The sequence below is a fragment of the Helianthus annuus genome, chromosome 10, assembly GCF_002127325.2.
Source record: "Helianthus annuus cultivar XRQ/B chromosome 10, HanXRQr2.0-SUNRISE, whole genome shotgun sequence".
Taxonomy (NCBI): Eukaryota; Viridiplantae; Streptophyta; class Magnoliopsida; order Asterales; family Asteraceae; genus Helianthus; species Helianthus annuus.
The window spans coordinates 51,733,231-51,758,332 of NC_035442.2; the positions used below are offsets into that span (position 1 = coordinate 51,733,231).

General features: G+C 44.0%; 1 protein-coding gene and 1 pseudogene across 1 annotated transcript; one reads left to right on the forward strand and one right to left on the reverse strand.

Annotated features, from left to right (window-relative positions):
- Window positions 1-5,574: 5,574 nt before the first annotated feature.
- Window positions 5,575-8,053, reverse strand: LOC110882463 (annotated as a pseudogene).
- A 568-nt stretch (window positions 8,054-8,621) lies between these two features.
- LOC110882426 lies at window positions 8,622-9,359 on the forward strand. The gene has a single exon (XM_022130450.1). The coding sequence runs from the start codon at window positions 8,622-8,624 to the stop codon at window positions 9,357-9,359; it is 738 nt and encodes a 245-aa protein (XP_021986142.1).
- Window positions 9,360-25,102: the final 15,743 nt, after the last annotated feature.

Here is a 25,102-nt window from a genome sequence, read left to right on the forward strand (position 1 = left end):
GAGCTTCACTGCATGGTTGTGAAGCGAGAATGCGGCCTTCAGTACTTCAGGACTCTTCTCAGCATTCTTTCACTTCCTTATTATGATGTTGCTGTTTTGGCTCAGCTGAAGGTTATTAATCGAGTCGAAGAAAAGATGGTGGATCTGTTCGCCAAGAAGATCAGGTTGGAACGAAGAAAGGGTTGGAAGGATCCGCTATACAAGCCGCAGTTTCCTCGATATGAGCAGATCAGGTTTACGCTTGATCCAGACAAAAATACTGCTCGTTATCGTTTGGTTTATGATCCTCCAAAGTTGATGAAGAAGATACCGTTGTTGAAGATGAAGACAAATTTTCTGGGTAACTTTCGTTGCTGGGTTTATGATGCAGATACTGGAGAAGCGGTGATCCTATTCCAAGACAGTCAGGAGAACTTTCGAATAATAGATCCGATGTGGATTTCTAACATGTCCAGGTCAGATATTATTGTTCTTAAGGATCACGAGATCAACTACTTGGTTAGGGATCGGGAACAAGCAATGAAGTTTCAGAAGATGGCCTTGTATTGCTTCAACCTACTTGTGAATGCGGGAAGTGCATGGTCAATGCATCACTTGACGGTTGAAAGGACGTCAGAGACGTGAAGACACGAAGATCGAGACAAAGCTACAGCCAAGGGGGAGTTTGTTGGTGCACTTGTGTCTGTACTTTGTCTGTATTTTGTAATGTTATAAAACGATGTCTTTTGTTAGTCTTGTTTACGTCTTGTGTTGTTAATATGTGTTTTGATGTAAGTTTGACCAAGTCAACCATCCTCCTGGTTTGACTTGGCCAAACAGTTAACACATGATTTGTAAGTTGTTGTGTCGAAGGATGAGTCATCGAAGGATTGTTTATATCCTTCGATGAGCTCGAAAGATAACCTTCGATGGATGTAGATGGACCTCGAAGGATATACCATCCTTCGAGGTATATGTGGATCCTTCGATAGGTGTCTGGTCGATAGATGATCTTTCGATCAGACAATTTGATCCTTCGACCAGATGGTCTGTTATGGATACATATAGTCATGTATGGGTTCACTTCACAAAAAGACAGTTTAGACAGAAAGATAGAAAGTGTGTGTGAGTGAACTAAGTCTTGTAGAGAGCATTTTCAGTTTGGTCAAGGGCTGTAACCGTGTCCACTGAAATACAAGAGAAAACTTTGATATCTCGTGTGTCTACCTTTCTCTTTGTAGCTTGTGTTCTCATATAAACTACCGGTTTGCACTCTAGCTTGGATTCCGCACTTGCTAGTGTGTTAAACATAACAAGGATAAGGTTTAACCTCGACCTCCGGGGGACCTACAGCCTTTGTGAGGTGCGGTTTCAGGGACCGCTGAGTCTGGGCATATATCTTGACCGCAGCCATGACATCTTCCCATTTTTTCGGCAAGCCCTCCTTGCCGGAGACGGTTATAACCATCTGCTCGTCTCTGACGGCTTTGATGAAGTGGTTACGTGCCATTTGGTCTGCCACGTCGCCTATCTCCAGGCATTCTTTGTTGTATCGGACGACGAACGCTTCCAGAGATTCGTCGTCGCTGCGCCAGATATTCATGACGTCCATCGAATCACGTTCGTGACGTCGCTGCTGGTTGAAATGCGCGAGGAACTTTGCATGTAAGTCCTCGAATGAGGCCAGTGATCCTACTGGCAAAGAATCGAACCAAGCCCTGGCCAGACCTGTGAGGGTCTGGGGGTAAAAATGACACCAGGTGGGCTCGTCCTATTGCCCGTTGTACCCTGCACCCATGAAAATGTTCATGTGATCATCCGGGTCAGACGAACCGTTGTCTTTCCTTATGTTAAATGGGAATTTTGTGGTGGTGACATGGGCGCAGGCTATTTTTGGGGCAAATTTTGAGTTTTCTGCCACGGCTTTTGGCCTGTAGGGTCGGCTCTCGGGGCGCTTTGCAGCGCGGAGGTATGTGTTTCGGGGATGAGTGGGAGGAGAATAGTTGCGTCCTCCCGGTCTGCTACTAGTGGCATGAGATTTCCCGCAATATGCATGGTCGTCCGGGTCGGTACGACCATATCCTTCGTGATGGGACTGTGGTCCCAACCGGCTTTGGATGCCGAAGCCATGGTGGGCTGTGGATTGCCGCCTATTAATGCCTTGAGGGCCCAGGCGGCTTTGTACTGGGCCTCTGGCGCGAGACCCATGTGAGGAGTCGTCCTCATCAATTGTGCGGACCTCACAGTAAGAGGATCTGCGATCTTCACGCCTGCTTTGAGAGGCTGGGCGTGAAGGAACCCTGCCGTCATATTGTAAAATACGACCCGCAGGGGTATGCGGTGTCGGGGTAGGCCCGGCTTGTACTTGTGCTTCCGCACAAGCTGGATTGTATGTTGCGGCCAGCAGGGCTGCCTGCTGGTCATAACAGGCATGAGGATTCATGTCTGGAAGGATCACAGATGCGTACTGTGAGAGATCGTGTCCAAACGTAAGGGATGCGCCCCCTTGCGTTGATGTGCCAATGTGGCCAGGATTTGGGATTGGAGGAGTGATCCTCACAGTCCCTGAGTTGGTGGGGTTTAGGTTATCCCCAGCAATGTTATTTGGACGATCAGACATGATCTTTTGAGAGAGAGAGAGGGATGGTATAAAAGTGCTTAAGAGTAGCGGTGAGTGCCAATGATGAAACAATGGTTAACCGGGCAGGGTTAACTCACTGGTCTCGTCAAGAAGGGTTAATCCCTTCCTCTCGAGGATCGTTGGCTGGGTCGTCTGCTGGTCAGTCTCCTGCACAAGGAAACAAACCGTGACTCGTAACAAGGAGGATGGGGTGGGGGGTGCTCCTTGTTACCACTCTCCGGCGTGAGAATCAGTAATTTGCTTGGGAAGCAAAGTGTGATAGTAGTAGTAGTGAGAGAGTTATCAAAAGATACCTCAAACCTGGTTTGGGGTTGGTATTTATAGCCGAGGAGTGGAGGAGGAGGTGGACGGATAGACTGACGACATGCTGCACCTTTGCAGGTGTGTCAGGCATGTCGGCTGTGGAGGTGAAGCCACGTCAGTCTGTCGCTTACGTAGACCTGACAGGCGGCTGCCATTGGTGCTACTTGCTCTGTGGTGTCAGTCCCACTTGCTGAGTGCACAGGGTGCGGTGCGGGCCGCATCGCTGTTTGCGGTAACTGTAGATGTTCCCGCGTCTCACTCTTTGATCAAGAAATACGCGAGATGCGGTGCCAAGTCGCATCGTCGCTTGTGGTGACTGTTGTTGTAATCCAGCTCCCTTGTATTGATAGAAGTGTTCACTGGATGCGGTGCTAGGCCGCATCGCTGTGAATACTTCCGTTTTCATACACCAGATGCGGCGTCATGCCGCATCGCTATACCGTTCTCATATTCCAGGTAAGTCCTCCTCCATCATTGGGCAGGTTGGATTCAACCACTGTGTTCGTGCGTTCCCGCACGGACACAGGTAAGTTGTTAGCTAGTGGGGGTTTTGATAAGGGTAATGGTCACTCGCGGTCGTGCTGACGCGAGATCTGGGACCATACCCCTTCACAAGGCTATATCAGTATTTACTGCTAACTTTGTAGTTCATGCAGGATTAATTTTTTTGCCTAAAATCTTTAATTAAAGATCCCTTGTTCCCTAGATAAAAAAGTATAAAGTACTTTTTCCCGAATCAGAGTACCCGATAATAACTTTTTGTTTACCGTCGATTCGGTTGTTATACCACTCGATGGAGAAAAGGCAGGCCATGGCTGCTGGGGCGGCCTCCAGGTCAGCAAGTTTTTTCAAAAAGGGGGACAACACGTAACGGTTGTTTTACATGGCATTCGCGTTGATGAAGTTCAACAGCAAGGACATCAGAAGGTGATGTGGCCATTGAGATGAAGTAAGCACCGAAACAGTCGGATGGGGTTATGCTAGAACATTAAACGTGTCTAAAACATCCTGAACTTCATCGGTTTTAGGGAGGTCTGAGCCGAAAAGAGGACGTTTTCCACTGAGTTCAGCTAGAAGCCATTCTTGGCGTTTTTCTTCTGACGATTCACGGTAGGATCCGATTTCTAAATGTTAAGTGATTGCATCAAGGACATCCGTGTGGCGCTCAGATTCTTGTCTTATATCAAGTTTAACAAGTGATAGTCCAAATGTAGACACTTGTCTTAGAAAATCAAGAAGGCTTCCATCAGCCATCACACGGTCTCCACACGCACATAGTGAAGTGTAGCATAGCTCCAGTGGTTCCAAAAACTGTGAAATTTTATAAAACAAAATAATTATAGAGAGCGTAAAGAAAGTTTTCGTTAGAGGCAAGGCATTGGGGTAACAAGTCAAAACGGGTATTTTTGTCCAGAAGTTTTACAGTTTTTATTATAAATAATAAGTATGTCAAATGTGATTAGAAATATTATATTTTTTAATCACTGTATACTCTCTAGATGGATTACAAGGTTCTATGACAAGGAATACATTTTGGACAATTTTCGACCCATATGACCCAATTTCCTTTTTAGATCTATTTTATTTAAGTATTTAACCCATTTGACCTGTTAGATATAAAACATAACCTGACTTGACCCATTTACAAATGGGTCAAAATGTCATCAGGGTTTAAGACAAGTAGAATTGTGTAAGTAGGGAAAGGGATTAGAGGTTTAGTGTTTTTTTTTTTTTTTTTTTTTTTTTTGTGTGTGTGCATGTGTAACGGCATGGAGGTTCAGGTAGCAGGTCAAAATGTGTATTTATTGATGCTGGTCAAATCTCGTTTTTGTCCAAAATAATTACAAGTTTTAAAAATAAACACTATGGTCAAATTTGATTACAAAAGTTACCTTATTATAATCAATATAGTGATATACTACTTATTAATAAAGTGAATTAGCAGATTTTATGCATCAAAAAAAATCAACAATACACTTTGGGCAATTATCCACCTGTTTCGTTTATAGCTAAATTCTTTTGGCACTTTCTCAGTTTGACCTGCTAGAAATAAAAGATAACCTCAATTGACCCATTCATAAATGGGTCGAAATTGCCATTTAGATAACCTCAATTGACCCATTTTTTATAAATAATAATAAGTATGTCAAATGTGATCAGAATGATAAAGAATAAGGTCATTTTTAATAGATTGCTTTTGTAATGATTCATAATTACAAATAAGTCTAAAACGTAGTAACCCCATGAATGTTAGTCTCTTTCGTTAAATCCCTTACAAAGTGTGTTCTTTTTTTTTTTTTTTTTTGTTTCTTCCAAACAGTTTTGAAAGCTTGTGATTACCAAACCCAACACATTGATCTCATGATTGTTAACGTAAGATGCATGGACTTTATTTTTATGCACAGACATTTATGACTTGCACATGGAAGAAATATGTTATCGTGGTTTATGCTAATTTCTAAGTGCAAATACATGGATATAAACTTCAGCAAACAAACCCGGAATGTTGAACAAAATCAAGTGTGTAGCCTTATTGTGAATACGAGGTGTCTCAATATAAAAGGTGTATCTTGTAAAAGGTGCAAAACGTAATGAACTGAGGTTATCGGGTTTTACCTTGTTGCAGATTCGACCAAAACAGAGCATGCATATCAAATCGGTGAATGATATGTGAAGCTTGAAGAGGATAGATTTGATGTACATATAAAATACTAAAAGATGTAACAGGTTTTCTTAAGAAAACAATGGCAAAACGCATCGGATCGTCGCGATTGTGGCTCCGGTCATCGGAAAAGTGTACGCCCACCAGGCCAACGAGAACTTAAATCCTCTAAAGAAATTCACTGGTACCGCCTGTAAAGTAACACAACAATTTCTTTAGATTTAAAATTACAGAATAATAAAAATCACGTAAAAATATACTTTAACTAATATATTCTGGAGTAAATTGCCATTTTAGTCCCTGAGTTTTGTCTAAATTTACCATTTTAGTCCAAATAGTTTTTTTTTTTTTTTGCCTCTGGTTCCCTTACTTTTCCCTTTTGTTGCCATTTTGATCACATACACTAACTCCATCCAAAAACTCCATCTTTAACCAGGGGTATTTTGTGGATTTTCATTTTAAATGTTTTCAATTGCCATTTTGATCCAATTCCAAAAAATCAAAAAAATTCCAAAAAATTCTAAAAAATAATAAAAATTCTAAAATATTTTAAAAAAATACAAAACATCCGTTTCGGCGCGAACCGTTTCGAACCCGAACCGTTTCGAGCTGAACAGTTTCGACGCGAACCGTTTCGACCCGTACAGTTTCGACCCGTACCGTTTCGACCCGAACCGTTTCGAGCTGAGCCGTTTCGACGGGAACCGTTTCGACGGGAGCCGTTTCGACGGGAACCGTTTCGACGGGAACCGTTTCGACGGGAACCGTTTCGACCCGTACCGTTTCGACCCGAACCGTTTCGAGCTGAACCGTTTCGACCCGTACCGTTTCGAGCTGAACCGTTTCGACGCGAACCGTTTCGAGCTGAACCGTTTCGAACCGAACCGTTTCTAGCTGAACCGTTTCGAACCGAACCGTTTCGAGCTGAACCGTTTCGACGCGAACCGTTTCGACCCGTACCGTTTCGACCCGAACCGTTTCGGTGCGAACCGTTTCGCATCCGAATCGTTTCGAGCTGAACCGTTTCGACCCGTACCGTTTTGAGCTAAGTCGTTTCGACGCGAACCGTTTCGACCCGTACCGTTTCGAGCTGAACCGTTTCGACCCGTACCGTTTCGAGCTGAACCGTTTCGACGCAAACCGTTTCGAAACGGTACGGGTCGAAACGGTACGGGTCGAAACGGTACGGGTCGAAACGGTTCAGTTCGAAATGGTACGGATCGAAACGGTTCAGCGCGAACCGTTTCGAAACGGTACGGGTCGAAACGGTTCAGATCGAAACGGTTCAGCTCGAAACGGTTCACGTCGAAACGGTTCAGCTCGAAACGGTACGGGTCGAAACGGTTCGGAAATGGTACGGGTCGAAGCGGCTCACCTCGAAACGGTTCGCGTCGGAACGGTTCAGCTCGAAACGGTTCGGGTTCGAAACGGTTCGCGCCGAAATGGATTTTTTGCATTTTTTTAGAATTTTTATGATTTTTTAGAATTTTTATTACTTTTTAGAATTTTTTGGAATTTTTTTTATTTTTTGGAATTGGATCAAAATGGCAATTGAAAACATTTAAAATGAAAATCCACAAAATACCCCTGGTTAAAGATGGAGTTTTTGTATGGAGTTAGTGTATGTGATCAAAATGGCCACAAAAGGGAAAAGTCAGGGAACTAGAGGCAAAAAAAAAACTATTTGGACTAAAATGGCATATTTAGACAAAACTCAGGGACTAAAATGGCAATTTACTCTATATTCACTATAATAAATTAGATTTAAAATTATAGAATAATAAAAACCACGTAAAAATATACTTTAACTAATATATTCTCTCTAATAATTTTTTTTTCTGGCACCATCTTTTAACGTACCAGTGAGAAATAAAGAAACATGGCTATGAAGTAAGCGATTCGAGACCCGTAATCAAACGAGTCGTTAATCCGCGCCCAGGCCATCGGAGCAACACTGGGGGGTTGCGACAAACAGGAAAAAAACCGGATGAAGTTCTTTTGGCAAAGTCTCATTGGTAGGAAGTCGTTGATAGAGTGTAACGAACAGCACGGTATAGTGAGCCATTCCGACAGCAAAGAAGAAGATCGAACCCCATCGAGGCACCTAAAAAATCCCCGACGAAGTTTCCAACAACCGATAAATGGTTAGACGGGTTCGCCACCTTCGATAACTGCCTCTGCCCACCGGACATCCACTGCCCGTAAATCTTGAGCTCTAGGATGATTATGGGTGTCATAAGAACATACCATAGGAAATGCGGTAGTTCTGTGGTCACCTTTGATGGGACTCCAATCGCCAAAAAAAGTAATGCGATCCACGGAGCAAAAAAGAAGTTTACTCGAATTGGATGGTAGTATTTGCGACGAACCGCTTCAAAGTAGATGATTATTTTTAGTAGGTAAGCCGCTGCTACGATCGCGAAAAGAACCACGGAACTACACCATAGAACCAGGTTATTGAAATTCATTTATAAAAACTCATCAGCCTATTAAAATTGACCCAGTTGGCCTTGGTAAAAAAACTGTTTGTTTAATAAAAGTAACCCACGTGACTCATTTAAGAAAAGATGATTGTTTTACTTGTTTAATATAATTTATATGCTTGAGCATTTAAAAACAAATCGATTGGCATGTTCTATAAGGTTGGACCTGTTTGACCCAACACAAAGAGCCGTACAATTTTCTCTACAAATTGATAGGGATTAAATTGAATATTGATATGTAAAAACTGTTAGCGATGTATATTAATTATAGATTGATGATGTATATCTCCTATATTAGTGTGCATATTCCTTCTTTATTAGGATTGCTAGTTTCCTAGTTTAGGTCTCTGTAACTTCTATATATTGTTTGTCATATACTCAATGGAGATCATACGATTGATTACATGGTATCAGAGCGCCAGAGCGTCTGCGCTCTGGACCCTAATTCCCTTTTTTCGGTCGCCGCCGCTGTCAAAGACTTCGGTCTTCCTGCTCCGACCGCTGCCCTCGGGCTTTGTTTTCCTAACACTCTGATCGTTTCCCTCCTGTCCCAATGGATGACAATGATACCAGTTCACCAAAACCCTTGACCGCTAATGCCGACCCACCAAAACCCTCGAACCCAACTCCCTTACATATAGTGTATTCCGTCAACAACATTCAGCAGATGATCCGAACCCTTGACGGGGAAAAGGTCTCCTACTCGTCCTTGGTTAACCTATTTCATCTCCACGCTACCGCTTACCGTGTCTTCGATCACATGGATGACACCCCCCAACCCGCTGACATTGACCCCTCCCTATCCTCCTGGAAGGAGATCAATGCTGTGGTTCTGCAATGGATTTACGGCACCTTATCAGACGATCTTCTTCTCAAGGTCCTTCAGCCCGGATCCACGGCCCGTCAGGCTTGGCTCCGACTCGAAAACCATTTTCTCAATAATAAAGATTCTCGGGCTGCCACTCTTGAAGAAGATTTCACCAACCTTACCCTTCAATCCTGCTCTTCCCTTGAAGCTTACTTTCAGCGATTGAAGGAGATAGCTGACCAACTGGCAGCTGTTGACTGCCCTGTGCCTAAAAAACGGCTCGTGTTGGAACTGGTCCGTGGGCTACCCCCGGAAATTGATATGACCGGGGCTCTCATTGTTCAGCGATTACCTTCCTGGGCCGATGCATGTGATATGCTTCTGCGGGAACAAAGCCACCAACGTGCTCGTGCCGTTGTCTCTCCTCCCGTCGTGGCTGCTGCCGTGGATTCCGCACCTCCTGCTCCTCCCCAGTCTGTGTGACACTCGAGGTTTTTCCGAACGAACACCTTGTAATATTTTGTGCATATATGATTATTATTAAATGAAAACGTGACTTTGGTACATGATATGTGTTGTGTATGTGTATTATATATAAATATATAAGAGCCGAGACTACGACCCGAGACCATGACTCGCAACCACTCGGTTGCGAGTGGGCCACTCGGTCTCGAGTGGGCCTTTGAGCCGAAACCATTTGGGCCGAAATCCCTAGCCCAACTCGTGACCCCTTGGTATATAATCCCCAACTTTCCCCATTTCTCTCATTTGTTACCAAACAATCCACACATAGACTCTTCTATTCTCTCCCACTAGAAAACCCCAACAACACCACTTTCCTTCTCCTTGATCTCGGTTCAAGCTTGGAGCATATCGGACAAGACACTCGGTCAAGACCATCACTCGGACACTTCATCTTCTCTCATTTTCTTCCTTTCTTTCGGCTCATCCTCCTTCTTCACAACCGGTTAGTGTTGTTACTATGTGCATGAGATTTATGTATGTTGTATGAACTAGAAATGCTTGGTTAGAATGGTTATGCATGATTCTTAGGTTGATTTGTAAAGTTTGACAAAATTTGGTAACATGTTTAGAAAATGGTAGTCTAAGAGAGTTCATGGCCAACCAAACTATACTTCTTTGTTTCTTGCAAAATGTTGATGTTGAACTTAAGATTTCGGCTATGTAATGCATGTTTCTTTGTTCTTGCCATGATAATCTTGTTATAAACATATGATTTTTGTTCATAAAATATGGTTATATGTGACATGAAAACCCTAGAAAACTATGAATGTAAGATGAACTTGTTTGAATGTGGTTTGAAGATTTTAAAAAGGGTAATGTTTGATCTATTGTTGTATATGGGCAGATTAGGAAAAGTGTTAGTGAAATATTATTGGTTGTTTCCTAATCTGGGTCTGAATACATGGTACAATTTCGGACTGTTGCTTCTGCATCATCACGTGTACGTGAAAGGGACAGCTTACGACTCGCAACCGCGTCGTTGCGACTCGCAACCAAGGCAAGACAACTCGAGACCACATAGTTGCGACTCGCAATCATAGCATGACAACTCGAAACCTCATGATTGCGACTCGAGACTACGACGGTTGCGACTCGCAACCACAGCATGATGACTCGAGACCGCACGGTTGCGACTCGCAACCATAACGTGACAAGCCGAGATCTCCTGGTTACGACTCGAGACCATCTGGTTGCGAGTGGGCTGCTCACTTTGGTTATTGGGCCATTATGTGTATCATGGGCTATCTGGACTATGTGTCACTGTGTTCTGTTTGAATGTGTGGATGTTAGGGCCGGCCCAATAACCCCATGACTGTTTGTATTGTTTTGCATGTTACGTGCCAGTATGTGTTTTACGTGAATACTTGTATCTGACCTATACCGGTAACCATGTTAGGACGTGGTGACCAGCGTGTTTGACCAAGTAACCTAAACCTACCGAGCAACCCAAGGTGAGTTCACAACTTAAAAGCATGCGTCCCGGTGGTTTGGGACACGAGACTAAAACAACCCTATCCCCTGGTAAAAGGGGATACCATTTACATACTTTCCCTGGTTATTGGGAACAAAACTTACTTTTCCTTCCCTGGTATTGGGAAACCTTTTGGACAATCCTATCCCCTGGTAAAAGGGGATACCATTTACATACTTTCCCTAGTTATTGGGAACAAAACTTACTTTTCCTTCCCTGGTATTGGGAAACCTTTTGGTTAATTACTGTTTATACGGATTTGCAACTAACGGCACTAAACGAAACTCTATCACTCAAGTCCCTACTACAAATACCGATTAGTCGCCGGGTTAGGCGAACGGGTTATTAGTTGATAGCGCTATTTAGGTGTTTACCAGCCTCACACCGTGCCCTGGTTTGGGACGGGCGTGAACTAATAGACTCAGAAATCCGTCAATGATGATAGAACATTGACATCGGGGCATCCTGCGGATACGCAACGGTTACCTAGTGTTCGGTATTGGAAAAACAGTTTAGTCGCTAACTTTTTGGGGTAGCTCCCCAGGGCATGTATAAACGGGTAAATTAACCGGCGAAACAAGTTTTTGGTAATTAAAACTGGATAACTAGTGAACTCACTCAGCATTATTGTTGACTCCTCACTGCATGCTTTGCAGGTAACCATGATACAGGAGCTGCTGCTTGGGGATGTGTAGTGTTCGTCAAACCCGTGTGTTGGGATAACTGTTTTGAACAATGAACTGCCTTTAAAACTATTCTGGTTTATGCTTCCGCTGTTTTGATTAAACTAATTACCGAATCTAAACTCTAATGTTGCTAATTACTTCGGATATTAAATATTTCTACTATTAATTAAATGCTCAGTATAATTGGTGGCTGGATCCTGGTCAGTCACGCCCTCGAAGCGGGTGTTATCCGCAGGTGGAATTTGGGGGTGTGACAGATTGGTATCAGAGCCATTGGTTATAGTGAACTTGGTTTTAAAAAGGGGAAAATCTTTTTGGAGAAAACCAGACTATAACCCGTGACTCGTGACGACACTACACTCCAAGTACAAGGCTCAACACTTTTGACCTCATAGCTCGGACCAGTGTTTACTTGTTTGCTTACTTTATGTTTCCTGTTTCGCTATACGTACTAGTATGCTTAACTAGTGAACGCCCACATACGATATTGCATGTGATTGCACGTTAGCACACCAATATGAATTCATGAACACTTTCTCGTATCATGTGATTGATAGGGTGGTAATTCCCTAAACCTCCGTGACTTACACTACTTAATACTCTTTGAAATCTACTCGAGTGTGGGGAACCATTTGACATGAGTTAAGAGGAGCTGAGATGAACATGCAAATCACAATATTATTGTGGGTGCACACATAATAATATAGTGGGGTGGATGTGAGTCCCAGTGAGGCTTAACAAGTGAAAAAGGGGTTCCATTTCGTTATTTGTATGATGAGAAACACAACAGTCCATAGGAGCCGTAGCAGTGATTGTCTCCTACTCGAACACGATCTTTTCACTTCTCACTGCACCCCTTTCGAACCTCGATGCTATCGAGTATTACCTGAACACCCATATGAACGCCTAGCGAACTGTGTAGAACATTAGGTGCTTGTACGAGCATCCCCGGGATGGGTATTGAAACGACAATGATTGGTCTATATCCTTCTCACCTTTCTTCGCTTGCTGGAACGTAACGTGTTGACGTCTTAAATCCCGAAGTGCGATCACTTCTGCAACACTATCTCAACATACCGTGTAGTACTCAGTCAAGAGGGTAGACGTAGTACCTTACTGGCTTCAGCATTTGAACGACCCTAGTCACCGACAACGAGCATCAGCGAATTGACTCCAATCGAACCCTTAACCCTAGTCAGCGGCTCATAGGAGCCAGCTCTTACGAATCAGTCGGGCCATAAGCGATGACAATCGACAATGGTGCGGAAATGCGTAACGGCCAGCTCAATAAGTACACCTTGGGACGCGGCACGGAAACGCGACAAGATGGACTTGTCAGTGAAGGATTGTAGCGCACCATTTCAAGCAACGACATCAGAAACAACAGTCGCGACAACATCAAGGTCAACAACCAGGGGAATGATAATAGGGAATCCTCGCAACCGTAACAACAACATTGGAAATGATGCTCGTGGAAGGGCATTTAGGATTGGCGCAGGCGACGCCAGGCATAGTAGCAACACGGTAGCTTGTATGGGTAGTTGTTTGCTTCATCTCTATTCTGCTTGACCCTGATACTTCTTAAAACCGAACCAGATGTGGAATCGGCTGATGGCAAGTCATATAGAATCTCAAAAGTTCGTTAGGGTGTAAACACGACCTTGTGGGACGAGTGTCCGACGTCGACCTTCCTTCTACCACCCTCGATGGTTACAACGCAGTAGTTAGTGTGAATTGGTTACCCAGGAATCACGCGAATATACCCAGTGAGGAGAAAACTTTGTGTGGAGAATCGGCATTTGTTCTAAAGCATCAGAGTAGTTCAATAGTTAGCGCCATTTCAGCTGTGAAGGCCAGAAGCGTCTACAGAGGGATTACTCCGCTGTGTTAGCAACCGCTACGGATGTTAAGGCTAAGGAAAAGTGGATCGAGGATCCACCAGTTGTTCGTTGTTTCTCTCGGCGTGCTATCCGAGGAACATTCAGTTTTTCTTCCGAAAATTTGTTAGGCGGAATCTCAGTTTGATCTCACGTCTGAGGCAGCCCTGATTACTTGTACTTTTTACCATTTTGCGCCAGGAAGGTCGCAAGGCCTATCAAAGCAACTACAGGAACCGTTGGACAGGAGTTTTGTAGGGTCTAGTTCTTCGCTTTGGGGGAGCCCCACTTATCCTAGGGAAGATGGGCCTTTTCGTGTGTATACTGACTATTAAGAACTCATCAAGGTGACAGCCCATAACCGTTTGTCTCGATCCTGTATTGACAACCTGTTGACCAGTTACATGGGTCATGCTCCTATGTGAAGATTGAGTAGCGAACGAACTAACATCAGATGGAAGTCCAAAGGGAGGATGTTCCTAAAACGGCATAGTGAACGCAATAAGGCCATTTCCAGGAGACACCGGATGAATTATTCCATGACCTTTTGGGGTGAACAACCCACCAGCTGCTTTATGGATCACGCTGCAACTGTGTTTATCTAGTACGTTTTGAATCGCTTCTAGGAGAAAGGGGCACCTTGAACAACACTGGTATTCCATTGTAGAGCTTCTAGGGGAGGAGCGTCTACGTGCGAAGTCTACCTAGGTATGACTTCAGGATTCGGGAAGTACACATTTTCTTTTTAATCAAACAACGAAGTGGGAATACACATGGATCTCGCTAAGATCCATTTTGTTAGGAACTGATCAACATCAAAGATCCCTTCGAGGATACAGGAGTTTCTTGGTCCCACTAGATACTATCGCAGCTTAATCACAAGATTTTCGAAGGTCGCACAACTTAAGTCTCGTTGGCACATCAGGGTGTTGTGTTCGTGAAAGACCAAAACAGGAGGACGTCTTTTCAGCTTTCGAATCCCAACTTTGTAATGCACTGAGCATCGTCTTCACCCTAGGGTACGGGTGATCTAGCGGTATACCATGATGCTCCGAATCAGGATCCCAGTTACACACGGATGCAACGCGAGAAGGTTATTGCTTACGCCTCTCGACAACTTAGGACGCACGAAAGGAACTACACAACGCTTGATTTGGCACTGGGAGCAGTGATCTTCGCACTTAAGTTATGACGGCATTACCTATACGGAACCAAGTGCGCCATCTACACCGACCACAGAAGTTTAGAACACATATTCAAGCAGAAGGAACTAAATATGCGACAGCGACGATGGGTCGGACTGCTGAATGATTACGAGTGCCAGGTATCACCCGGGCAAGGCCAATGTAGTGGCAGACGCCCTCAGTCGGAAGGACACTACGCCTAAGCGCGTAAGAGCTTTACAACTCACGATCCATTCTAGTCTACCTTCGCAAATACGAGCTGCTCAGATAGAAGCACTGAAACCAGAGAACGTTAGAGCTGCAGCCCTACGCGGGTCAACGCTTAGAAGGAAGACGGTGCTTATTATGTAACAGGACGCATTTGGGTCCCACTCTATGGCGACTTACGAGAACTTGCGATGGATGAAGCGCACAAATCTCGCTACTCAGTACACCCTGGTTCGGATAAGATATACCACGATATTAAGACTACGTATTGGTGGCCTAGCATGAAGGCCCACATAGCAACTTACGTCAGCAAGTGTTTGACTTGTGCGCGAGTCAAGACGGAATATCAGAAACCCTCAGGCCTACTCCAACAACCAGAGATACCACAATGGAAATGGGAGCAAATTTCCATGGATTTCGTTACTGGCCTACCTAGATCACAGCGCGGAAACGATACTATCTGGGTGATCGTGGATCGACTCACGAAATCCGCACACTTCTTGGCGATCAAAGACAACAGATAAGTTCTCCACTCTGGCGAAGATATACCTCAAGGAAGTTGTTTCGAGGCACGGGGTGCCCACCTCTATCATCTCTGATCGAGATGCACGTTTTACTTCGGAACTGTGGCAAGCAATGCACAGGTCTTTTGGCTCACGTTTAGATATGAGCACAGCATATCACCCACAGACGGACGGGCAGTCCGAACGCACTATTCAAACATTAAAAGACATGCTTCGCGCTTGTGTAAACGACTTTGGCAACAGCTGGGAAAGGCATCTGCCACTCGTGGAATTCTCGTATAATAACAGCTACCACACCAGCATTAAAGCTGCTCCATTTGAGGCATTGTACGGACGTAAATGCCGGTCACCTCTTTGTTGGGCAGAGGTGGGGGATAGTCAAATCACTGGTCCAGAACATGTGGTAGACACTACTGAGCGGATTGCTCAAATACGACAACGCATGGCGGCCGCTCGTGACCGTCAGAAGGCTTACGCCGATAAGGGCAGGAAACCACTTGAGCTCCAGGTTGGGGAGCGGGTATCACTCAAAGTTTCACCCTGGAGGGGTGTGGTTCGTTTTGGTAAACGAGGCAAACTCAACCCACGGTACGTTGGACCTTTCGAAATCCTCGAGAAAATAGGCAAGGTGGCCTACAGACTGAACTTACCAGCAGAACTCGGTGCAGTTCACAACGTTTTCCATGTGTCGAATCTGAAGAAGTGTCTGTCAGATGAGACGCACGTAGTCCCTCTGAAGGAACTCACGATCGACGAACAGTTGAAATTCGCCGAAGAACCTGTCGAAATCACGGACCGGGATGTTAAGGTCCTCGAGAGCACCAGAATACCCCTTGTGCGAGTTCGTTGGAACTCACGGCGCGGCCCAGAGTTTACCTGGGAGCGGGAGGACCAGATGAAGTCCAAGTATCCCCAGTTATTCCCAAACGAAAACCCCAGCACTGAAGCTACAACCGAATTTCGGGACGAAATTCCAAACTAACGGGGGGATGATGTGACACCCCGTTAAAACACGTTAGCTTGGCAGTGGCTGCTTCAACTTTCGGGACGAAAGTTCTTAAAACTTGGGGATAATGTGACACTCGAGGTTTTTCCGAACGAACACCTTGTAATATTTTGTGCATATATGATTATTATTAAATGAAAACGTGACTTTGGTACATGATATGTGTTGTGTATGTGTATTATATATAAATATATAAGAGCCGAGACTACGACCCGAGACCATGACTCGCAACCACTCGGTTGCGAGTGGGCCACTCGGTCTCGAGTGGGCCTTTGAGCCGAAACCATTTGGGCCGAAATCCCTAGCCCAACTCGTGACCCCTTGGTATATAATCCCCAACTTTCCCCATTTCTCTCATTTGTTACCAAACAATCCACACATAGACTCTTCTATTCTCTCCCACTAGAAAACCCCAACAACACCACTTTCCTTCTCCTTGATCTCGGTTCAAGCTTGGAGCATATCGGACAAGACACTCGGTCAAGACCATCACTCGGACACTTCATCTTCTCTCATTTTCTTCCTTTCTTTCGGCTCATCCTCCTTCTTCACAACCGGTTAGTGTTGTTACTATGTGCATGAGATTTATGTATGTTGTATGAACTAGAAATGCTTGGTTAGAATGGTTATGCATGATTCTTAGGTTGATTTGTAAAGTTTGACAAAATTTGGTAACATGTTTAGAAAATGGTAGTCTAAGAGAGTTCATGGCCAACCAAACTATACTTCTTTGTTTCTTGCAAAATGTTGATGTTGAACTTAAGATTTCGGCTATGTAATGCATGTTTCTTTGTTCTTGCCATGATAATCTTGTTATAAACATATGATTTTTGTTCATAAAATATGGTTATATGTGACATGAAAACCCTAGAAAACTATGAATGTAAGATGAACTTGTTTGAATGTGGTTTGAAGATTTTAAAAAGGGTAATGTTTGATCTATTGTTGTATATGGGCAGATTAGGAAAAGTGTTAGTGAAATATTATTGGTTGTTTCCTAATCTGGGTCTGAATACATGGTACAATTTCGGACTGTTGCTTCTGCATCATCACGTGTACGTGAAAGGGACAGCTTACGACTCGCAACCGCGTCGTTGCGACTCGCAACCAAGGCAAGACAACTCGAGACCACATAGTTGCGACTCGCAATCATAGCATGACAACTCGAAACCTCATGATTGCGACTCGAGACTACGACGGTTGCGACTCGCAACCACAGCATGATGACTCGAGACCGCACGGTTGCGACTCGCAACCATAACGTGACAAGCCGAGATCTCCTGGTTACGACTCGAGACCATCTGGTTGCGAGTGGGCTGCTCACTTTGGTTATTGGGCCATTATGTGTATCATGGGCTATCTGGACTATGTGTCACTGTGTTCTGTTTGAATGTGTGGATGTTAGGGCCGGCCCAATAACCCCATGACTGTTTGTATTGTTTTGCATGTTACGTGCCAGTATGTGTTTTACGTGAATACTTGTATCTGACCTATACCGGTAACCATGTTAGGACGTGGTGACCAGCGTGTTTGACCAAGTAACCTAAACCTACCGAGCAACCCAAGGTGAGTTCACAACTTAAAAGCATGCGTCCCGGTGGTTTGGGACACGAGACTAAAACAACCCTATCCCCTGGTAAAAGGGGATACCATTTACATACTTTCCCTGGTTATTGGGAACAAAACTTACTTTTCCTTCCCTGGTATTGGGAAACCTTTTGGACAATCCTATCCCCTGGTAAAAGGGGATACCATTTACATACTTTCCCTAGTTATTGGGAACAAAACTTACTTTTCCTTCCCTGGTATTGGGAAACCTTTTGGTTAATTACTGTTTATACGGATTTGCAACTAACGGCACTAAACGAAACTCTATCACTCAAGTCCCTACTACAAATACCGATTAGTCGCCGGGTTAGGCGAACGGGTTATTAGTTGATAGCGCTATTTAGGTGTTTACCAGCCTCACACCGTGCCCTGGTTTGGGACGGGCGTGAACTAATAGACTCAGAAATCCGTCAATGATGATAGAACATTGACATCGGGGCATCCTGCGGATACGCAACGGTTACCTAGTGTTCGGTATTGGAAAAACAGTTTAGTCGCTAACTTTTTGGGGTAGCTCCCCAGGGCATGTATAAACGGGTAAATTAACCGGCGAAACAAGTTTTTGGTAATTAAAACTGGATAACTAGTGAACTCACTCAGCATTATTGTTGACTCCTCACTGCATGCTTTGCAGGTAACCATGATACAGGAGCTGCTGCTTGGGGATGTGTAGTGTTCGTCAAACCCGTGTGTTGGGATAACTGTTTTGAACAATGAACTGCCTTTAAAACTATTCTGGTTTATGCTTCCGCTGTTTTGATTAAACTAATTACCGAATCTAAACTCTAATGTTGCTAATTACTTCGGATATTAAATATTTCTACTATTAATTAAATGCTCAGTATAATTGGTGGCTGGATCCTGGTCAGTCACGCCCTCGAAGCGGGTGTTATCCGCAGGTGGAATTTGGGGGTGTGACAGTCTGACCCTCGTGAGCCCCGTGACAACCGTAACCACCGGGGCGGCTCCTATCGTCGTGGCCAATCACGCGGCAGAGGACAATACTCACACCAAACCCGCAACCAGTCGGCTCCCACTTTTCCGCCACCGGGTCCGTTCGGTTTTTATGGTTCCCCGCAATGGATGGTACCACCTTGTCCCTTTCCTACCCAAGGATCTTGGATAAACGCATGGTCTTACACCACCCCACCTCCTGCTTACACCCAGCAACCAAATATGTCCACACAACAGCAGCCGACTTCTTCAGCCCAGGCCCACATTTCCGAATTGGACCCCATGCAGCCCACCGACTTGGCCCAAGCCTTTGCAGCTTTCGGAATTGCGCAGCCACAGGATGTTTGGAATATGGACACAGGGGCCACTTCCCATATCACGCCAGATAACGGTAATATCTCTACCCCTTCTACGTTTAATCCTATAGCGTCCTTATTAGTTGGTAATGGCAACCGTATTCCAGTTCTAGGATCCGGACACACCACCTTATCTTCACCATCCCGACCCTTTAAACTTAATGACATCCTTTACAACCCAAAATTTATTAAAAATCTGATCTCGGTTCGTAAATTTACTAGAGATAATCTTGTTTCTGTTGAGTTTGACCCTTGTGGTTTTTCTGTGAAGGATCTCAAGGATGGTATGCTCCTGAGTCGCCACAATAGCTCTGGTGATCTATACCCCTTCACTACAAGTGAATCCGCTGTTGCGTTCGTTGTTACCGCCTTCTCTACATTTTGGCATGGTCGGCTTGGTCATCCTGGCCGACACGTGATTGATTTTCTTTCTTCAAAACATTTGATTCCTTGTAATAAAATAGATGCTTCTTTTGTTTGCCATGCGTGTCAATTGTCCAAACATAAACGGTTACCCTTTTATGATTCAGATACTAGTACTCATTTACCTTTCTCTATTGTGCATTGTGATCTTTGGACTTCACCATTACTCAGCACTGCGGGTTACAAATACTACATGGTTTTGATTGATGATTTTACTCAATATACATGGGCATACCCGCTAAAATATAAGTCCGACGTTTTTAATAAATTTGTCACCTTTTATAATTTTGTCAAGACTCAATTTCATTTGTCCATTCAAACTTTTCAATGTGACATGGGTGGCGAGTTCAATAATCATAATTTCAAAAATTTTGCTACTACAAACGGCATGGAATTTCGATTCTCGTGTCCCCACACATCTCAGCAAAACGGTAAATCCGAACGCATGATCTGTCGCCTTAATGACATCATGTTGTCCCTCTTGACTCATGCTTCTCTCCCCTCTCGTTTTTGGGTAGAAGCCCTTCACACCACTTGTTATCTTCATAACATTCTCCCGTCCAAAGTCCTTCACAACCTAACCCCTATGGCCATGCTTTATAGATGACACCCTTCGTATGACCACCTCCGCGTGTTTGGGTGTGTTTGTTATCCAAGCACAACCGACACCCGCCCTCACAAACTTGACCATAAATCCACGCTTTGCTTTTTTCTAGGTTACCCCGCTAACTATCGGGGTTACCGGTGTCTTGAGCTCTCCACCGGGAAAGTAATTTTTTCCCGTCACGTCATCTTCGATGAGCTCAAATTCCCATTTCACTCACCTTCCACACCGCCTCCCAACCATGCTTTCCTTGAACCTCCACCATCGGTCACCCCTTTCTTTCCCACTGCCTTCCCTCCTACTCCTCCCACACCATTGGCCCAATCGGCCCATTCCATACCGAACGTAACACCCAACCGGTCCTCACACAACACCTCAGCCCAATCGGCCCACTTCACACCCAACTTAACACCCACACCCTTCTCACCTAACCCCCCAGCCCACTCGGCCCATTCCACAACCCAAACCCATTCGGCCCACTCCCCTACCACACCTCTAACTCACTCGCCTAACCAATCTGCCAGCCCATCACCACCTCCCAACCCACAACCGTCTCACCCTATGATTACCCGTGCTCGCGCGGGCATCTCCAAACCCCGCGTCCCCTTCAACCTCAACATCATGACCTCTCCTACCTTTTCACCTTTACCAAAATCTCACCTTTCCGCCTTGTCCGATCCGAACTGGAAACAAGCTATAGCCGCTGAATACAAAGCGCTATTGGCTAATCAAACGTGGGAGTTGGTACCGAGACCTACTGATGCTCCGGTTATTCGATGTATGTGGATATACAAACATAAATTTAACTTGGATGGGACTTTGGAGCGCTATAAAGCGCGACTCGTGGTTAATGGTAAGATTCAGACAGTGGGTATTGATTGTGACGAGACGTTCAGCCCCGTGGTTAAGCCTACTACCATTCGAACCATACTTAGTCTGGCGGTATCGCAGGCATGGCCGATTCATCAGCTTGACGTGAAGAATGCCTTTCTTCACTGGAACCTTAATGAGACAGTCTATATGCATCAACCTCCGGGTTTCGTGGATTCATCCAATCCTCGCCTTGTATGCAAGCTTAAAAAGTCCCTATATGGGCTCAAGCAAGCTCCTCGTGCGTGGTATCACCGATTTGCCACCTTTATCACTACATGCGGTTTTCGGAGTAGCACTTGTAACACCTCTTTGTTTATTTATCGACGCGGCACTCAAATGGCTTACTTGCTACTGTATGTTGACGACATCATTCTTACCGCATCTTCTTCGAGTCTCCTACAACACTTTATTCGGGTCTTATCCAAAGAATTTGCCATGACTGATCTCGGCTCGCTCCATCATTTTCTTGGCATCAAGGTTACCCATCAGGCGAATGGTCTCTTCCTGTCTCAATCCTCCTATGCTTCGGATATTTTAAAACATGCCAACATGACGGATTGTAAGCCGTGCTCCACCCCTGTGGAAATCAGCTCGAAATTAAGTGCAGACTCAGGCCCTCCAGTTGAAGATGGTACCCTCTACCGCAGTCTCGCGGGTGCTTTGCAATACCTTACTATTACCCGCCCAGACATCTCATACGCGGTTCAACAAATTTGTCTTTTCATGCATGATCCACGGGAGACGCATTTTTCTTTCCTCAAACGCATACTTCGGTACGTTAAAGGAACCATTGACTTCGGTTTGTACCTCTCCCCCACTAGTTCCACCTCTCTTACTGCATACTCTGATGCGGACTGGGGGGTTGCCCGGACTCACGACGGTCCACCTCCAGCTACTGTGTATACCTGGGCGGGAATTTAATTTCCTGGAGCTCCAAACGACAACCCAATATTTCGAGGTCTAGCGCTGAAGCCGAATATCGTGGGGTTGCGAATGCAGTTGCAGAAACATCTTGGATACGCAACTTACTTCTCGAGCTTGGGGTTGCTACGCCACAGGCAACCATTGTTTACTGTGACAATGTCTCCGCCGTTTACTTAACTCAGAATCCCGTTCAACATCAGAGAACCAAACATGTGGAACTAGACATTCACTTTGTCCGTGACAAGGTCCGCATTGGAGACGCCCGTGTTTTACATGTTCCTGCCGATTATCAGTATGCGGATATTTTTACAAAGGGTCTGCCAAAGCATCTGTTCACTCGCTTTCGTTCCAGTTTGTGCCTTCGTCCGGCTACGGCTCAAACTCCGGGGGCCTGTTAGCGATATATATTAATTATAGATTGATGATGTATATCTCCTATATTAGTGTGCATATTCCCTCTTGATTAGGATTGCTAGTTTCCTAGTTTAGGTCTCTGTAACTTCTATATATTGTTTGTAATATACTCAATGGAGATCATACGATTGATTACAAAAACAGCCTTCGTCATGAACAACAAATAAAGCAGAATCGAAAAACAGCAAATTAGAATAACCAAAAATGAAATGTAAAGGCAATTATTGAAAAACAGAAAATTAGAATAACCAAAAATGAAATGTAAATCTAACTCGATTCTATGATCATCAAAAACGAAGAGCAATACCACAAACCCTAAATTCATAGCAATTTCAATTAGGGGAAGGACTTTAGAAGAGAAAAGGCTACTTCGAACCTGGTGACCAGGTTCTATAATCACAAATGTTGGTTACTGATTTGCTTTGCTGACTACAGATAACCGGAGGAGGTGATTGAATTGGCGTCTTCAATGTGAGGGTATTTTCTCCCATCATGAAATTGCAAATCAGATATTCAATTCAGATTTCATTCATATTAAGAAGCAATGCGTCTTCTGAAATTAGGGTCTCCCGATTTCAATGCACGGTTTCAGTCTGCTCACAATTATATAGCACCTGTTTCAATGGTTATGCGATCTATGAAACGATTCATTAATAAGTGATTAACGGTCCCTTTGAATGGTGCTATTGATAATAGATACTGATGAATCAAATGTGAGGGATAAATTGAAGAACCGTGTGAACAAAATGGATAAGCAGGATTCGAAAGGTTTTCTCAACCGCCGCTTGTTGTCTCCTGTTCGTTTCCAGCGAATCACCCGGCCATTGAAGAAGTGTCGATGTCATTGATGGAGGGGTAACAATGGAATTGATTTTCACCGGCATCTATGAGAATGGGTTTTGGCGTCTTAATTAAAAATGATGGAAATTACCATATTGTCCATCTGAACTGCTTTATTTATATAGTACTAGTGGGAATGCCCGCGCTTTACCGCGGGAAGTTATGTTGTTTGACGCATGATGCGTAGTGGATTTCACGTAATTTATTTATAAGACCAATTTCCTAACGCAACTAATACATCAATTCACAAACAATTGAGTATAAACCAAAGAAGTAACATAAGAAAACAACAATATAAGAGATAGGAGACTAACTACATTATGGATACGTAAATCATTACAATGGATACGTAAATCATTACAAGACTACATACCATTTTTCTTTTCTATAGTTATTATTTGGTAAAAATAATCCAGTAGAGGGCTTCTTTTATAAACAAACACCCCAAAATGTAAAGTGATGATCTTTACCAGGATCAGATATACAAGTTATAAAATAGAGAGAACTGCGATCTTTATCAAGTTGCTAAGATGATCTGTATTTTGATTAGAAAGAAAAAGGGATTATCTATACTAAGATTGTACATGTAGATATTACTGGTGATCATTTGGCATATCCTCTAAAGAGTTGTGGGGCCCAGAATTAGATGGCTGAAGCATAAGATCTATTGTTCTACATTGGATTTTATGAGTTGAACTCCAGTGATTGGGCTGCATAAAGAAAAAAGAACAAGAATGAATAACCAAAGTTACCAAACAGAAAAAAAAAACAAAAGCTAAAAGATATTAGCAGTGCGGTAACAACCTGGTGCGTCTTGGAACAGTAACGTGCTCTTTTGCAGTTGCTACAAACTTTATTTCCTTTCCAGGTAACACACGGGTGTTCAAAAAACTCGTGGCTCGCAGCTCGCTCGAAACTCGCTCGAAGAAAGTTCGAAAAAACATCACATCGGCTCGAAATTGGCTCGGTTGTAAACGAGCCAGCTCGGCTCGGCTCGGTTTGTAAACGAGCCGAGCTCGAGCTTGGCCTGGCTCGGCTCGGCTCGTGAGCTTGTGAGCCGGCTCGAAAAGGTTTACATCCTTTACTTTTTTGTCCCACATCGCTAAGAAGACAAAAACTAATTGAGTATCTCCCTAATAAAAGAAGGTAAAGAAAATGTACAAAGTGAGCTAACTATTTATACTTGCATATATTTAGCCATTTGGTTATATTCAATTGCCATTATGGCCCTTAGTGTATAAAAAGATTCATTTTCAACGCTTTTTAAGTAGTGAATTTTGCGGTTCTTTGTTAGTTCGAGCTAGATCGAGCCGAGCCGAGCTAGCTCGAATTTTACCGAGTCGAGGTCGAGCCTCAAATCTCAGTTCAATTTAAAAGTTGAGCTTGAGCCGAGCCAGCCCGAATTGAGTTCGAGCCGAGCTTGAGCTGGGTCGAGCTCGGCTTGTTTACAGCCCTAAGTGGAGCTACAAAAACCATGAAACTAAATTCTTAAATAGGATTAATTTCATATATATATACCCTTACAAACTTATGAAATAGTCTAGGTAACCAATTGGAACTACAGAAGATCAAGAAAAGCTAAATTTCTCTACCCGCTGCTGCGACTAAAGGCTTGTCACTGCCATCATTTTTAGGTGATTCACTGGAGTAAAACTGATTGTGGCAAGGAAATTGACAACGGAAGACCTTAATACTTGATTAAAAAGAAGGTAATATTAAAAAAGGAACAATCTCATATTAAAAGATTATG